This window comes from Dipodomys spectabilis, unplaced genomic scaffold (genome assembly GCF_019054845.1).
Source record: "Dipodomys spectabilis isolate Male_0828 unplaced genomic scaffold, ASM1905484v1 ptg000210l, whole genome shotgun sequence".
In the NCBI taxonomy this organism is placed as follows: Eukaryota; Metazoa; Chordata; class Mammalia; order Rodentia; family Heteromyidae; genus Dipodomys; species Dipodomys spectabilis.
The window spans coordinates 2,406,736-2,424,569 of NW_024870887.1; the positions used below are offsets into that span (position 1 = coordinate 2,406,736).

The following is a 17,834-nucleotide window of genomic DNA, read 5'->3' on the forward strand; positions in this document are numbered from 1 at the left end:
GGTGCTGTCCCTGCGCTCTTCAGCACTCTATTGCTTGGGCCACAACGCCACTTCCGGTTTTCTAGTGGTTTATTGGAGATAAGAGTCTCACGGACTTTCCTGCGCAGGCTGGCTTTGAATCGTGATCCTCAGATCTCAGCCTCCTGAGTAGCTAGGATTACAGGCGTGAGCCACCAGTACCCAGCAGTTTTTGTTTTTTCTTCACTCTAGCAACCAATGGACTTAAACCTTGTAACATGAAGCTTTAGCTGTAACAGCTTCATTGATCCACTGAGACTCAAGCCAAAACCATAAATGCAAAACAAAAAGCATTTTAAAAAATTTAGCTGAGCGCCGGTGGCTCACGCCTGTAATCCTAGCCACTCAGGAGGCTGAGATCTGAGAATCACGGTTCAAAGCCAGCCCGGGCAGGAAAGTCTGTGAGACTCTTATCTCCAACAAACCACTAGAAACCAGAAGTAGCGTTGTGGTTCAAGTGGTAGAATGCTTGCCTTGAGCTGAAGAGCACAGGGACAGTGCCCAAGCCTAGAGTTCAAGCCCCACGACTGACAAAAAAAAAAAAATTTTTAGCTGGTCATTGGTGGCTCATGCACGTAATCCTAGATGCTCAGGAGGCTGAGGTCTAAGGATCACAGTTCAAAGCCAGCCTGGGCAGGAAAGTCCGTGAGACTCTAATCTCCAATAAGCCATCAGAAAACTGGAAGTGTAGCTGTGGCTCAAGTGTTAGAGCACTAGCCATGAGCTGAAGGGCTAAGGGACAGTGCCCAGGCCCAGAGTTCAAGCCGCACAACCGACCACAAAATAATAATAATAAATACAAATACATATATATATATATATATATATATATATATTATAAAGGCGATGTACAGAGGGGCTACAGTTATATAAGTAAGGTAATAGTACATTTCTTTTTGGACAATGTCACTTCTTCCCTTGCTCTCTCCAAGATTTTCCCTCCCATTCCCACCCATAAGTTATACAGTTCACTTTCCACGTACTGTCTAGTGAGTATCACTGCTGCATTTGTTCACCCTGTGTGCCCCTTACTTTCCCAAAGGCAAAAAGAAAATAACAACAGCAGCAACAACAACAACAAAAAAAAAAACCACCTAGGGCTGGGAAGGTGGCTCAGTGGTAGAGCGCTTGCCTTGCATGCCTGAGGCCCTGGGTTCGATTCCTCAGCACCACATAAGAAAAAAGCCAGAAGTGGCACTGTGGCTCAAGTGGTAGAGCGCTAGCCTTGAGCTGAAGAGCTGAGGAGCTCAGGCCCAGAGTTCAGGCCCCACAACCGGACCCCAAAAAAAACCCACCTCATTTCCAATTTCTGGAAATTCATTTCCATAAGTATTATATGTTTAAAGGTACCCAGGCATTGTGCCTTTGTGTTCCTCACAAGGTACACAGGCATTGTGTCTTTGTGTTCCTCACCTAAGATTATCCTCCTCCTTTGGTCTCGCTGTGTGTGAAAGTAAAACAAACAGTATTTTGATGTTTTCATTTAAGCAACAAATCCAACTTACTCTTCCATCAAGATTTTTCAATGACAAACCAATAAATTCCCTTTAAGTGTGTGTGTGTGTGGGGGGGGGGGGGGGTAGGGTTTGAACTCGGCCTAGGTGCTGTTTCTCAGCTCTTCAGCTCAAGGCAAGCACTCTCCACTTGAGCCACAGCGCCACTTCCAGTTTTCTGGTGGTTAATTGGAGGTAAGAGTCTCACAAACTTTCCTGCCTGGGCTGACTTTGAACTGCAATTTCAGATCTCAGCTTCCTGAGTAGCTAGGATTATAGGCATGAGCCACCAGTGCCCAGCTTCCCTGAACTTTCTTTTGCTCAAGGCTACCACTCTACCACTTGAGTCATAGCACCACTTCTGGCTTCTATTTATGTGGTACTGAGGAATCGAACCCAGGGCTTCATGCATGCTAGACAAGTACTTTACCACTAAGCCACATTCCCAGCCCTCCCTTTAGTTTTATCACTTTGGGATAATGCTCTACCATTTTCAAAACAGTTCTGAGACGAGTACTAGTGGCACCTATCTGTATTCCTAGGTACTCAGGAGGCTGAAATCTGAAGATCACCCACTAAAAAGCCAAAAATCATAGATGTGGCTCAAATGGTAGAGCACGAGCCTTGAACACAAAAGTTCAGAGACCCAGATCTTGAGTTCAAGCCCTAGGACCAACACAGAGACACAAGAAAAAAAAAAATACCAGTTCTGAGACATAACCTATTTGAATGAGATTACAGAGCCCTGGGAGATATGACAAATATAACCTTCTGAATCCATACATGGTTTAACTGTAAAGTAAATTATGTGAACAAGCTGGTAAAAACTAGAGCCTACTAGTCACAAAAAGCTTTTAATGGTTCTAGAAAAAAATATGTTCATATGCTTTTTATTTAAGCTTTGTAAATTATTGCACTATAGAATATTACCAGAAACCAGCCAAAGAAATGCCTTGAAGCTACCAGGGCAAGGCAATTGTCTTCTAAACAGTTTCCCAGATGTCAGAAACAATTTGTGCTCATACCTCCTTGCCAGAAGGAACCAGTCACCTTTCCCAAGGGAGCTGCATTTACTCTGTGCCACTCCTCCATCTCACTACTTCAGCAATTGTTGATTAGTTTTTACTATTTCTAATTATCTTCACATTATTTCCACATAATGAAATGCACTCACTGAGGCAAAATACCCAAGGTTCTACTCAAAAAAAAAAAAAAAACTAGAGGGGCTGGGAATGTGGCTTAGTGGTAGAGTGCTTGCCTAGCATGCATAAAGCCCTGGTTTTGATTCCTCAGCACCACATAAACAGAAAAAGCCAAAAGTGGAGTTATGGCTCAAGTGGTAGAGTGCTAGCCTTGAGCAAAAAAAAAAGCTCAGGGACAGTGCCCATGTTCAGAGTTCAAGCCCCATGACTGGCAATAAATAACAAATAAACAACCAGGAAAAAGCAGGAAGTGGGGGAGGACTGGGTGGGGGGGACTGGGGGGGAGGCTGGGAAGGGATGGGAAGGGGAAACAAAGGAGGAGGCTACAATACTTGATAAGAAATGTACTCATTATCTTGCCCATGTAATTGTAACCCCTCTGTACAGTATTTTCACAATAAAAATTTTTTTTAAAAAAAGCAGGAAGTAGAGGCAAAAAAGCTGAGAAAGGGCTGGGAAGGTGGCTCAGTGGTAAAGGGCTTGCCTTGCATGCATGAGGCTTTGGGTTCAATTCCTCAACACCACATAAGCAGAAAAAGCCAGAAGTGGCGCTGTGACTCAAGTGGTAGAGCACTAGCCTTGAGCTGAAGAGGGTCAGTGGCCAAGTCCAGAGTTCAGACCGGAAGGAACAACAACAAAAAAAAGCTGAACAAAACCGTAAAGCCTTAAATTCAAGCCCTAGCACCAACAAAGTAAATAAAATCTGCCTCTCAATACTATAATCCCACAAGATCAGTATATTTTAAATATACCTTCATTACTTTCATAAACATCAGAATAGCAGTACAGGTATAATGAAAGAATACTTCTAGTAGAAACCAAAAACAAAACTTGTATAAATCAATACCTTTTATATAAATCATTAGTCTGCTTTTGATTATATAGTGAACTCTAAGAGGTCAAGGACAGTGTGTTCTTTGTTTCCCACAGGCTCCAACAGAGCACAAAATAAGCAGTGCAGTATTCAATAAGCATAAATGGATGAGACTAAACTGAATTTGCAATTGACACAACAGGAAGACAGGCAGAAGAAAAGATGAGAGTATTACATTATTGTTATTCATGACCAAAAACAATTAAATAAGAAAAGGAGTATAAGGACTTAGTAAGCCGGAGGACTGGGTTTGATCCAGTAGAGCAAAGAGTGGTAAAACAGGGAAGTGAGGGACTTTTCCCTAATGGTCTGGAGACCCACAGAAAGGCTAAGCAAAGAGATTACACTCTCAGGGTTGCATTTCTGAATGATCACCTTGTAAAGCAGTATGGAAGATGGAATAGAGATTGAGGAAAAACAGTAGACAGGAAGAGTATATAACTATTCAGAAGCTCTGAAGGAGGGCTGAGCATGTGCACATCTGTGTTCCTACTGAGGCTTGAACTCAGGGCTTAGGTGTGTTGTCCCTTAGTTTTTTTCCCTAAAGGCTAGAAGCTCTACCATTTGAGCTCCATTTCCAGCTACTTGGTGGTTAACTGGCGTTGAGTCCACTAAGCAACATTCCCAGCCCCATCTGCTAAGTTTTTGTTTGTTTTTGTTTTTTTGGTTGTGGGGCTTGAACTCTGGACCTAGACACTGTCCCTGAGCTCTTCAGCGCAAGGTGAGTACTCTACCACTTGAGCCACAGTGTCACTTCCAGTTTTCTGGTGGTTAAGTGTAGAATTTCACAGACTTTCCTGCCTGGGTGGGCTGCTTTTTAACCTCGATCCTCGATCCTCAGATCTCATGACTGACAAACGACCAAATAACCAAAGCAAAAAGAGACCAAATTCTCCATACTGCCAAAAATGATATACAAATTCAATGCAATCCCTATCAAAATCCCAATGATGTTCTTTACTGATAGAGAAAACAATCCAAAAATTCATATAAAACAACAAAAGACAGATAGCCAAAGCAATTCTTGGCAAAAAAAAAAAAACAATGCCAGAGCTATCACAATACCGGATTTCAAACTCTACTACAGATCCTAATAACAAAAGCAGCTTGGTATTGGCACAAAACTAGACCCAAAGATCAATGGAACAGATTAGAAGACCCAAAAATAAAACCACACACTTATAGTCATCTGATAACTGACAAAGGAGCCAAAGACATACAGTGGAAAAAACAGCCTTTTCAACAACTGGTGTTGGGAAAACTGGGCAGCCATATGCAGGAAACTAAAAGTGGATCCCTGCTTGTCATCAAGCACTAGTATCAATTCAAAGTGGATCAAAAACCTCAATGTCAGACCCAAAATTCTGTAACTACTGCAAGAGAGAATAGGAGAAAATTAGAACTTAATAGGCATAGCCTGGAATTTCCTAAATAGACTCTCAGAGGCACAACAGATAGGAGAGAGACTCGACAAGTGGGACTACATTAAAGAAAAGTTTCTGCACAGCTAAGGACAGAGTTACTAAACTGGAAAAACAGACTTCTCAGAAGAAGTAAGAATGGCAAAGAAACACATGAGGAAATGCTCATCATCTCTGGCCATAAAGGAAACATAAATCGAAACAACCCTGAGATTCCATCTTATTCTGTTTGGTTAGATTGGCCAACAATTTGAATTCCAACAACAACAAATGTGGGCAGAGAAGTAGGGGGAAAAGGAACCCTACTGCACCGCTGGTGGGAATGTAAACTAGTATAACCACTCTGGAAAGCAGCCTGGAGATTCCTCAAAAACCTAAACATAAGACGGGGCACCAGTGCTCATGCCTGTAACCCTACTTACTCAGGAGGCTGAGATGTGAGGATTACAGTTCAAAGCTGGGCCCGACAGAAAAGTTCCTGTGAGACTTTTATTTACAATTAACCACTCAAAAACAGGAAGTGGTGCTGTAGAGCCATGTTCTCCTTGATATGCGTAAGTTAGATGTAAACCCCCCTAGGACATGACAAATTACATAGGATTCTAGATACAGTGAGACCAAAAGAGGATAGTCTTACAAGAGCATCACAATGATGCAATACCCAAGCACCTCTTTTTTCTTGTTCTTCTTTCTGATGACTCTGTATTCTTTACCTTATACACAGTATATTCACATGCATATCTGTGGGAGAGTATGGGGAGTATATAGAATCCAAGGAAAAAGGGTGAAAAAGTGCAGCAGTGGAACACACTGGACATTGGACGAAAGTAAACTATGCAACTCACGATGGAGATAGGATGGAGGGAATAGGAGACTGAGGAACAGATCACATAGAACAAAAGAAAATGTATTTATTGCCTGACACATGTAAATATAACTCTACTGTATATCACCTCTAAAATAACAATAAAGCAAATTTTTTAAAAGAAAGGCCAGGCTGGGAATGTGGCTTAGTGGTAGAATGCTTGCTTAGCATGTATGAAAACCTGGGTTCAGGGCTGGGAAGGTGGCTCAGTGGTTGAGCGCTTGCTTTGCATGCCAGAGGCCCTGGGTTTGATTCCTCAGCACCACATAAGCAAAAAGAAAAAAGCCGCAAGTGGCACTGTGGCTCAAGTGGTAGAGCACTAGCCTTGAGCTGAAGAGCTGAGGGACAGTGCTCAGGCCCAGAGTTCAGGCCCCACAACCGGACCCAAAAAAAGAAAGAAAGAAATGTACTCTTCACCTGATTTCTGTAACTATAACTACTTTTTTTTTTTTTTTTTTTGGGGGGGGGGTCAGTCTTGAGGCTTGAACTCTGGGCCTGGGCAAGGCCCAGCTCAAGGCAAGTACTTTACCACTTGAGCCACAGCACCACATGCAGTTTTCTGGTGGTTAATTGCAGATAAGAATCTCACAGACTGCCGGGCGCTGGTGGCTCACGCCTGTAATCCTAGCTACTCAGGAGGCTGAGATCTGAGGATCGCGGTTGCCCGGGCAGGAGAGACCGTGAGACTCCTATCTCCAATAAACCACCAGAAAACTGGAAGTGGCGCTGTAGCTCAAGTGGTAGAGCACTCGCCTTGAGCTGAAGAGCTGAGGGACAGCACCCAGGCCCAGAGTTCAAGCCCCACAACCGACAAAAAAAAAAAAAAGAATCTCACAGACTTTCCTGCCCGGGCTGGCTTTGAATGTCGATTCTCAGATATCAGCCTCCTGAGCATCTAGGATTACATACATGTACTACGGATGCCCAGCTAACTATAACTCTTTTTTTTTTTTTTGTAACTCCTTTTTAAATCACCTCTGTAATTAAAATAATTTCATGGTTACATCCATTGAAAATCTACACAATTTATCAGAACTTCTCAAATCAGAGAGGCAACTAGTATATCAATAGTAACACATTTAAAATCTTGTGTTGTTACTTAGAAATAACTATTAAGCCAACATGGTAGTGCACACCTGTAATCCTAGCACTCCAAACAAAGGTTGGGGCTACCCAGGCCTATATAACAAGTTAGTGGCTAGTTTGAGCTACATAACAAGACTGTCTCAAAAAATTATTTTAAGTAAAAAGGAGAGCTAGAGATACGTCTCAGAGATAGAAGGAAAGAAAAATAAGTGACTAGCAGCACTTACAATCTGAAATTGAATATGGTTAAATCAACTACTAAATAATTCAAACACCAGTGAGTTAAGGATTCAAGATGATGGGAGCCATCCCAAACGGTGAACTCCAATGACTCTAGTAGCAAAATTATTTTCAATTGAGTCTTTTACAACATAACTTTTGCTAAAAGATGAATCAACTAATTCATAAAACACTACAACTAATAAGTCTTACAGTGTCCTTACAGTGTCCTCTGATGCCCAAAACCAAGTTCACATGTATTTACTAATGATTTAAATTCTGTCAAGAAAAGTCAGAATTAACAGACATTTCCCCAAAGTCCAAATAGCCAGATACTCATGGCTCACACCTGTAATCCCATGGCTCACACTTGTAATCCCAGCTACTTTGGGAGGCTAAGAACAGGAGAATCTCAGTTTGAGGCCAGCCTATGTATAAAAGTTCAAAAGACTCTTTTCTCAACCCATAGCTGAACACAGTAGTGTGCACCTGTCATCCTAAATGATGTGGGAGGCTGAGTTGGAAGGAAGTGACACTAGAACACGCTGGGCAAAAAAGTCTGCAACTCCTTCCTTACGGAAAGAAGCTGGACATGGTGGCACCCCAAGACCCCAGAGATAACTGTAGCCTATAAGTTAACAGATCTCAACTCAGACACACTCATTTCCAGGTAGGGAGATTTGATTCTAAAAATAACCAGAGGAAAAAGGAATGGAGAAACCGGCTCAGCACTATCACACCAGCCTTGCAAATGTGAGGCCCTTAACTTCAACACCAGGACTAACCCCTCCCCATCCCCCAAAACAGAAAACAACAGCAGCAGCAGCAGCAGGAGCAGCAGCAGCAGCTAGTTGTGGTAGCACACATCTCAGCACTGAGAAGGCTAAGGTAGGAGGACCCTGAGACTCAATGATTGGACTACATAGTGAAACCATGACCAAAAGAAAATATCCTGGAGGCAAATATCCTGACCTTTCTTGGCTAGCTTTATTCAAATTATGCTCACTTGAAAGTAAAAACAGGCCAAGTGCCAGTAGCTCATGCCTGTAATGCTAGTTACTAAGGAGGCTGAAATATGAGGATTGTGGTTCAAAAGCCAGCCCGGGGAAGAAAGTTTATGAGACTGAAAAATTAATCACAAAAATAAATAAGTAAATAAATAAAAGCTGGAAGTGGAGCTGTGGCTCAAGTGGTAGACGAGCAGAAAAAGCTCAGGGATAATACACAGGCCCTGAGTTCAAGCTCCAAGATTAGCACCAAAAAAAAAAAAAGTTGAAACAGTCAGGCACCAATGGAACACACCTGTAAACCTAGCTACTCAGAAGGCCAAGATTTGAGGACTGAGATTCAAAGCCAGTCCAGCCAGAAAAGTACCTGAAATGCTTATCTCCAATTAATCACCAAGAAGCTGGAAGTGACACTGTGCCTCAAGTGATAGAACACTAACCTTGAGCAAAAAAGCTCAGGGAGCTAGGCACGGGTGGCTCACACCTGTAAACATAACTACGCAGGAGGCTGAGATCTGAGGATCTCAGTTCAAAGTCAGCCCAGGCAGGAAAGTCTATGAGACTCTTATTTCCAATAAACTACTCAGAAAAAGTCAGAAGCAACACTATGGCTCAAGCGGTAGAACACTAGCCTTGACCACAAATTGCTCAAGAACAGAGCCCAGGCCCTGAGTTCAAGCCCCAGGACTGGTTGAAAAAAATACACAAGGACAGAGCCCAGGACACACACACACACACACACACACACACACACACACACACACACACACACACACACACACACACACACACACACACACACACACACACACACACACACACACACACACACACACACACACACACACACACACACACACAGTGAAAACAGACCAGGCAAGGATGGCTCAAGAGCCTGGATGGCTCAAGATATGAGAATCCCAATATGAAGCCATCCTGAGGAGGAAAAGTTTGTAAGATTCTCATCTCCAATTAACTGTTAAAAAAAAAAAAGCTTGGTAAGAAATGTATTCGTTATCTTGCCCATCTAATTGTAACTCCTCTGTACAGTATTTTCACAATAAAAAATAAATAAAAAAATTTTTAAAAAAAGAAAAAAAGCTGCACAAAAATTTAGGGACAAAGGGGTCAGCAAATGCTGACTCACTAGACACTATGGGGAAAATGAACTATACAATTTTGTGGGTGGGGTTGGGAGGAGAAAAATGGGAGAGAACAAAAGAAGGGGTAACACTGTCCAAAAAGAAATGTACTCTTGGGCTGGGGAAGGTGGCTCAGTGGCAGAGCGCTTGCCTTGCATGCCTGAGGCCCTGGGTTCGATTCCTCAGCACCATATAAGCAAAATGAAAAAAAGCCGGAAGTGGCGCTGTGGCTCAAATGGTAAAGCACTAGCCTTGAGCTGAAGAGCTGAGGGACAGTGCCCAGGCCCAGAGTTCAGGCCCCATGACGGGACGAAAAAAAAAAAAAAAAAGAAATGTACTCTTGGCCAGGTGGCTCACACCTGTAATCCTAGCTACTCAAGAAGCTGAGATCTGAGGATCACGGTTCAAAGCCAGCAAGGGCAGGAAAGTCCATGAGAGTAATCTCCAATAAACCACTAGAAAACCAGAAGTGGTGCTGTGGCTCAAGTGGTAGAGCGCTCGCCTTGAGCTGAAGAGCTGAGAAATGGCGCCCAAGCCCAGAGTTCAAGCCCCAAGACCAACAAAATAAATAAATAAATAAAAGAAATGTACTCTTTACCTGACTTATGTAACTGTAACCCCTTTGTACATCATCTTTATAATAACAATGAAAAATAGTGATAATAAAAAAGTTGGAGCCGGGCGCTGGTGGCTCACGCCTGTAATCCTAGCTACTCAGGAGGCTGAGATCTGAGGATCACGGTTCAAAGCCAGCCCGGGCAGGAAAGACTGTGAGACTCCTATCTCCAATAAACAACCAGAAAACCGGAAGTGGCGCTGTAGCTCAAGTGGTAGAGCGCTCGCCTTGAGCTGAAGAACTGAGGGACAGCGCCCAGGCCCAGAGTTCAAGCCCCACGACCGACAAAAAAAAAAAAAAAGTTGGAAGTGAAGCTGTGGCTCCAGTGGTAGAGCACTAGACTTGAGGCAAAAACAACAACAAAAAGAAACAACTCAGGGACAGTACAGGCTGAGTTCAAGGCTCAGAACACGAACACACGCACACACACCCATCACCATCATATATCAAGTCAAAGTCAAACAAGGAAACACCTGAAAAACCCAGGGCTAGTGACATTTATCTACTAAATGCCTTTAGAAATTAACATAAAAAGACCTGGAAGTAGGGTGAGAAAAAAAGTAACTGACCTGACCAGACAAGTTTGGAAAGAGACCTACAGTCAATAAGCACAAGTTACCTCACATCTACATTGTTCAATAATGGTGGCTCCTAGCCACACTTAAGTAAACACCACACTTAAATAAACTTCAAATAATAAAAAGTAGGTAAAATTTAAAATGCAGGTGCTTAAACAAGCTACATTTAGTTAGGTGTTCTAATAGTCACATGTGACTAGTGGTTGCAGCATTTGACAGCACAGATATTATTCAGGTTTGGCTATGAGGTTATCTCCCCAAAAGGCTTGTGTGTTGAAAACGTAGTTTCCAGTATAGAAGTGTTCAGAGGTGAATCTTTTGAGAAGTGATTGGATCACAAGTATTCTGACTTCATTAGTGGACTGATTCACTGATGACTAACAATACAATAATAATATTGGGCAGTAGGAAAAATGTTAAGAGGAAGCTGGGCCTGATTTGTCCCTGGTGTGTACTGTCTCTCTCTGCTTATGGGCTACTATGAGGAAGGTAGTCTCTGCAAGCAGTTCTCACTGCCAAAATATTCACCTTACCTCAGGCTCAAAGCAATGGATTCAGCCAGCCTTGGACTGAAACCTCTGAAACTTTGAGCCAAAACAAACCCTTACTCATTTTAAACTTTCTCTAGGTATCTGTGACTGTGATAAAGTCTATCACAGATATGGAATATTTACAATATTTGCATCAAGCTGAAAAAAAAGGCAAGTATGTTGGCACACATCTATAATCTCTATATTCATGAATCCAAGGCACATAAGTTGGAGACCAGACCCTGTCTTATAAAACAAAACCAAAAAAAATGCAATCCCTTTATTGATTCTGCATGATTATTGTTACTTGGACTACAGAGAAAAGTGGTGAATAAATAGAAACTTTCTAACTTTAGGGTGAGATTATAACTTGGCTCAAAGTCTTAAAGATTTGTAAGGATATATCCCAAGTACAAGTTTATAACTTCTTATTCTCTTATCCCTTATTTCAACACAAATGTATATACATATACAATGTACATGAATACATAAAACACGCCCAGGGCTGGGAAGGTGGTTCAATGGTAGACTGCTTGCCTTGCATGCATGAGGTCCTGGATTCGATTCCTTAGCACCACATAAGCAGAAAATGTCAGAAGTGGTGTTGTAGCTCAAGTAGAACGCTATCCTTGAGCTGAAGAGCAGAGGGACAGAGCCCAGGGCCAGAGTTCAGACCCCAGAACTGACCCCCCCCCCAAAAAAAAAGCCCAGAAATATGTGAGTGAAGCTTGTTACAAGAGGGGGGAAAATTGCTGGGCACGAGTGGCTCACACTGGTAATCTTGGCTACTCAGGAGGCTTAGATAGGAGAATCCTGGTTAGAAGCTGGCCCAGGCAGGATAGTCGATAAGATTCTAATCTCCAATCAATCACCAAAAAGTGGAGCTGTAGCTCAGCACTAGCCTTGAGCACAAAAGCTCAGAGATAGCACCCAGGTTCAAAACCTGAAAAAATAAAAAATTAATAAAAGGGGGTGGGGGGAACTAACCAGGCATGGTGACAGAAAACTGTAATCCCAATATTTGAAGGGCTAAGGAAGGAGAATTATTCAAAGACAGCCTGGGCTACATACCGAACCTCTTATCTACCTCTCAAATAGTCAGGGACAATTTTTTAATATGGTAATACATCCAGGGGCTGGGAAGTTGGCTCAGTGGTAGAGCGCTTGCCTTGCATGCATGAGGCCCTGGGTTCCTCAGCACCACATAAGCAAAAAGAAAAAAGCCAGAAGTGGGGCTGTGGCTCAAGTGGTAGAGCGCTAGCCTTGAGCTGAAGAGCTGAGGGATAGCGCCCAGGCCCAGAGTTCAGGCCCACAATTGGACCCAAAAAAAAAAAAAAAAAATATATATATATATATATATATATATGGTAATACATCCAAAAACAATGGAATACTAAGCAATCACTAAGAATTAATAGCTAACCAGATGCCCGTGGTTCACACCTGTAATACTCAGTACTCAGGAAGCTGAGATCTGAGGATTGAGATTAGAAACTAGCCCAAGAAGAAAAACTTTTATTATTATGGTGAAACTCTTATTTCCAATTAACCAATTAAAAGTTGGAAGTGGAACTGTGGCTCAAGTGGTTGAGTATAAGACTTAAGCAAAAAAGATACTAGGCCCTGAACTTGAGCCCTAGTACCAACTAGTATTAGTATCACCATCACCATCACCACCACCACCACCACCGCCACCGCCACCGCCACCTCCCCCACACACACATTTAACCAATGCAAAAAGAGTGTGGCTCCAATGGTAGAACAAGCAAGCCAAGCAAGCCCAAGGCCCTGAGTACAAACCTATGTTTGGGCAAAAAATAATAATAATTTATAACTATGTTATTGGTCAGGATTACCATACATTTTTTACTTTTTCTTTTTTCTTTTTTTGCGAGTCATGGAGCTTGAACTCAGGGCCTAGGCACTGTCCCTGAGCTTCTTTTGCTCAAGGCTAGCACTCTACAACAGTGAGCCATAGTGCCACTTCCAAAACTTCATGCATGCTAGGCAAGTACTCTACTGCTAAGCCTCTCCTCAGCTGAGATTACAGGTACATACTACTATGCCCAGTTCCTCCCCAACTTTTTGTCTGTTGCCAGTAGTAAGGCTTGAATTCACACTCTCTTTGCTTTTTGCTTAAGGCTGACATTCTACCATTTAAATCACACCTCTACTGCCTGCATTTTGCTGGTTAACTGGTGATCAGTGTCTACGATACGTCTACCTGTGATGGCTTCAAATCTCCAACCTCAGATCTCAGTTTCCTGAGTAGTTGGGATTACATGCATAAGTCAGCAGCACAAGTTCCTCTCCTAATTTTTCTTTTCTTCCACTCCTGGGGCTTAAACTCAGGGCCTGGGAACTATCCCTGAGCCTCTCTGTGCTTACAGTTAGCATTCTACCACTTGAGCCACAGGGTCACTTGTGGCTTTTTCTGTTTATGCGGTACTGAGGGATCGAACCCAGGGCTTCATGCATGCTAGGCAAGCACTCTATCACTAAGCCACATTCCCAGCCCCAGCAAAGTTACTTTCATTTGTCCAATCACTAATCTTCTAATATCATTATTCCGTAGTCTAAAATATTAAATATATACTTTTCTTTAGTCCTCCCACAAACAGAAACTTCTTGAACACAGATTTAGTTTAATGCCTTTATAGATTATAAAAATCACCCCCAAACGGGTAGGTAAAGTGTTTTCAAGACTTTAACTACTAGAAGCCAGGCATTGGTAGCTCATGACTAAAACTTTAGCTACTCAGGAGGCTGAGATCTGAAGATCCCCATTCCAAGCCAGGCCTGGCAGAAAAGTCCGCCATGAGCCTCTCATCTCCAGTTAACCACCAGAAAACTGGAAGTGGAGTGTAGCTCAAAGTGGTAGAGTGTTAACCTTGAGCAAAAGAGCTCAAGGACAGTGCCTAAACCCTGAGTTCAAGCCCCATACAAAAAACAAAACAACTACTAGAAAAAAAGTGTCACCATTCTCTTTCTGTAATTCAGTGTGTGTGTGTGTGTGTGTGTGTGTGTGTGTGTGTGTGTGTGTGTGTGTGTGTGTGTGTGTGTGTGTGTGTGTGTGTGTGTGTGTGTGTGCGCGCGCGCGCCAGTTCTAGGGCTTGAACTCAGGGACTAGGCACTATAACTGAGCTTTCTCCCCTCAAAGCCATAGCTCCACTTCCATCTTTTTTGTGGTTAAGTAAAGTCTCATGAATTGTCTTTCTGGGGCTGACTCTGAACCACAATTCGCACATCTCAGCCTCCTGAGTAGCCAGGATTACAGCCCAACAGCTGAGTTTTATCTGTTAGTGGCAAAGTTAAGCAGTCACAATTGCAGATAAGACACTAAATGAAAACTTTAAAAAGTGCTATTTTCTCACTTTCTCACAATTTCCACAAAAACAAACACAAGTGGAAGATTCATCAACTCTATCTCATAACCTACAAAACAAATGCAGATGAATACACATATCCAGGTTTATGGAAACCAGGCTACAGAATTAAGGTATGGTAAAGCAGTTATATCCTTTAACTTTCTTCTTTAGACTTTTCTATAATTTTCCAAATTTCCCCACAGTGAATATTTACTACTTTTTTTTTTGGGGGGGGGGGGAGGGTGGTCCGGTCATGGGGCCTGAACTCTGGGCGTGGGCGCTGTCCCTCAGCTCTTCAGCTCAAGGCTAACGCTCTACCACTTGAGCCACAGCACCACTTCTAGCTTTTTTCTTTTTGCTTATGTGGTGGTGAGGAATCTAACCCAGGGCCTCATGAATGCAAGACAAGCGCTCTACCACTGAGCCACCTTCCCAGCCCCATATTTACTACTTTTGTATTCAGAAATACCTCACTTAAAAAAAAAAAAGGTGACCTATACACATTCCTTGACAAGGCTGCTCAATGTTGACCATACATTACTAGGTTTGTGTTTGTTTGGGGTTTTTGTTGGGGAGTCGGTCGTGGGTTTTGAATTCAGGGCCTAGACGCTGTCCCTGAGCTTTTTTGCTCAAGATTAGCACTCTTACCACTTCAAGCCACAGAGCCACTTCCAGTTTTCTGTTATTTGGAGATGCGTTGCAAGAGCTTTCCTGCCCAGGATGGCTTTGAACCACATACTCAGATCCCAGCCTCCTGAGTAAGCCAGGATTGCAGGAGTGAGCCACCTGCACCGGGCTTTAAATATTACTGTTTGTGTTACTTTGCACCTTTAAGGATGAACAGAGCTTCACTTTTCTTCTAATGGTTATTTTGTGCCAGTCCTGGGTCTTGAACTCAGGGCCTAGGTGTTTTCCCTGGGCTTTTTCTACACAAGGCTATCTCTCAACTACTTGAGCCACAGATCCACTTACAGCTTTTTGCTGGTTGGAGATGGGACTTTCCTGCCTGGGCTGATTTCAAATCATGACCCTCAGATCTCAGCTTCCTGGGTAGCTGGGATTACAGGCATGAATCATGGGTGCCAGGCTGTAATGGTTTATTTCTCTATATAGAAATTTTTATTTATTTTTGTCGTATTCTTTCATTTGTTCTTAAAGCACAACAGAAATTCTCACTAATGCCCAAGAGCTTTAAAAAAAAAACCTACCTCTAAATATCCTTATAACAAAATTGGAAGAAAAAAATTATCTGCCGACTAATCCTAACTTTATCAGTCCACCTTCACTTCGGACTAGGGAGGAGTAAAGGCCGGCTGAACTACATGTCCCACCATGCATTGCTGCCTGGTTCAGACTAGGTCTCTACGGAAACAGAAAAAAAAGGGGGGGGGGGAGAAAATCCTACAAGTCCCACCTGTTACTTCGTTTCTAAACACCTCCAGCACTTTCCGCTCCAACAGCAAACAAAAACAAAAGCCTCGTGACCTCGCGTCGGCTCCGGGAGCCAGTAACGCGGGGGGCCCGGGGTCAGGCGGCACGTCGGCTGTAGCGGGTGAAATCTCCCGAGCTCCAGCTCCCCCCCGCCTTTATTTCCGAGGCGAACGCACGCACAAGCCTTCTCCTGCCAGCATCCAATGGGGGTTCTCCAGGAGCCCCAGGGAGAAGAACCGGTTAGGGTGCAAGCAACAACAGACTTCCCGTGCCGGGGCGGGGGCTGCCGGAGTGGGGGCGACGGAGACGTGACCCGGACACACAGCTTGAAAACACCAGGAGGACTCGTCGCCGACCCCGGGAGAAGCCGCAGCCCCGCGGCGACCCCCTCCCGTTCCGCGGGCGTCTCGACCCCCCACCGGGACGGCAGTCCCGACCTAACCGCCGCCCTTCCCGCTGGGTTTCATGGCCCCTCCGCCGGGTCGCAGGAGCCAGTGACCTCCCTTCCCCGGCGACAGGCGGGCGACGAGGGAACCAAATCCCCCCAGCCTTCCCCCTCCCCCTTACCGTCTTGGCGGCCTCCGCCCAGGTCCTGCCCTTCTTCCTACGGCCCTTTTCCCTCATGTCGGGTCTTGAACTGACTGGGAGGCTCCCGTGTCCCGGCTCCGGCCGCCCTCCCTGTCTGCTCTGCTCTGCTCTGCCCTGCGCTGCTTTTCCCGCGGTGCCGGGAAAGGTGGGAAAAAGGGGAAGTCGGGCCGGAGGAGCACCCTAGCGGAGGAAGCGGCGGGGAAGGAACGCGGGCGTGAGGGGGTGTCTATGGGGCGGCCGGTCCTGCTGCCGTTGCCACTGCTACCGCCGCTGCCATATTGGGTTCTTACTGTACAGGCAGCCGCTAAGGTCATGTGACCGCTCCCGCGCGGCCGTCACTACTGTAAGGAGCCGGACACGCGAACGCGCGCGCGCTCCCGCTCTCCCGCACCCGACCACAGGGCGAGGGAGCCCGCTGGCCTAGGAGTTGTTTCGCCCCGCCCCCTTCTTTCCGGTCTCCGCCTCGCCTCAGGAGCATGCGCATGAGGATGGGCCTCCTTCAGTCTGCGTCTGACGCCTGCCTGGCAGCCACGCCCACAGCAAAAAAAAAAAAAAACCCTCCCTGCGGAAGCGGAACTTGATCTTTCCAAAGCCACTCGTCGAGTGGACTGTGACTGCGTGCGAAGCTCGGAGCGGATCTGGAGACGGTGTAGAGCCGGCTTGTTCCTTCAAGGGGTGGTGCTGCCAGCTGTCACTTCTAGTAGGCCTCGCGCTTGTGTTTCCTCTTGTACGTTCATTTTGAAGATCCGCAGCAGTTCTACTTAGTAGTCCCCTTGTATAGATGAGACAGCAGTGTGATTTGCCAAATTATAGTATGGGATGTGGAGAAAACAAATGTCAAGTTGCCAGCTCAGAGTTTGCCTCCCAAAGTTTGCCTCTCCAACTTATATGACTTTTGTATGGCCACTTATTATTAGTTACTTATGCGTGAATAGTCTCATATACGATAGAAGTCGTTTTTTCTTGCTGTTTAATCTGGATAACCTCAGTCTCTGGCACAGCATCTGAATACGTCAGGTGTCTGTTAAATATTTGTTGAATGATTTAACTATGTGTGTGGTCAAAAACCATAATTTGTAATGTTTCTAACTTAGATTATTCTGAAAGAGCCAGCATTTGGCACCTCCCCTTGCATTATCTATGTCCATGCCTTTATATAAGTTGTCTTTTAAAAAGAATATTTAGGGGGGCTGGGAAAGTGGCTCAGCGGTAGAGCGCTTGCCTTGCATGCATGAGGCCCTGTTCGATTCCTCAGCACCACATATGCATGAGGCCCTGTTCGATTCCTCAGCACCACATAAGCAAAAAGAAAAAAGCCGGAAGTGGTGCTATGGCTCAATTAGTAGAGCACTAGCCTTAAGCTGAAGAGCTGAGGGACAGTGCCCAGGCCCAGAGT

General features: G+C 44.3%; 1 protein-coding gene across 2 annotated transcripts in view; it reads right to left on the minus strand.

Annotated features, from left to right (window-relative positions):
* Nucleotides 1-17,513, minus strand: part of Asxl2 (ASXL transcriptional regulator 2) — an 87,606-nt gene extending 70,093 nt beyond the window's left edge. For both annotated transcript variants that reach the window (XR_006150161.1, XM_042696655.1), the window contains exon 1: nucleotides 16,418-17,513. Coding sequence is in view for 1 of the 2 variants with exons in the window: in XM_042696655.1 (XP_042552589.1) it covers nucleotides 16,418-16,474 (57 nt within the window). In the remaining variant the exon portion in view is untranslated. The remainder of the gene's footprint in view (nucleotides 1-16,417) is intronic.
* Between the last annotated feature and the right edge of the window lie 321 nt (nucleotides 17,514-17,834).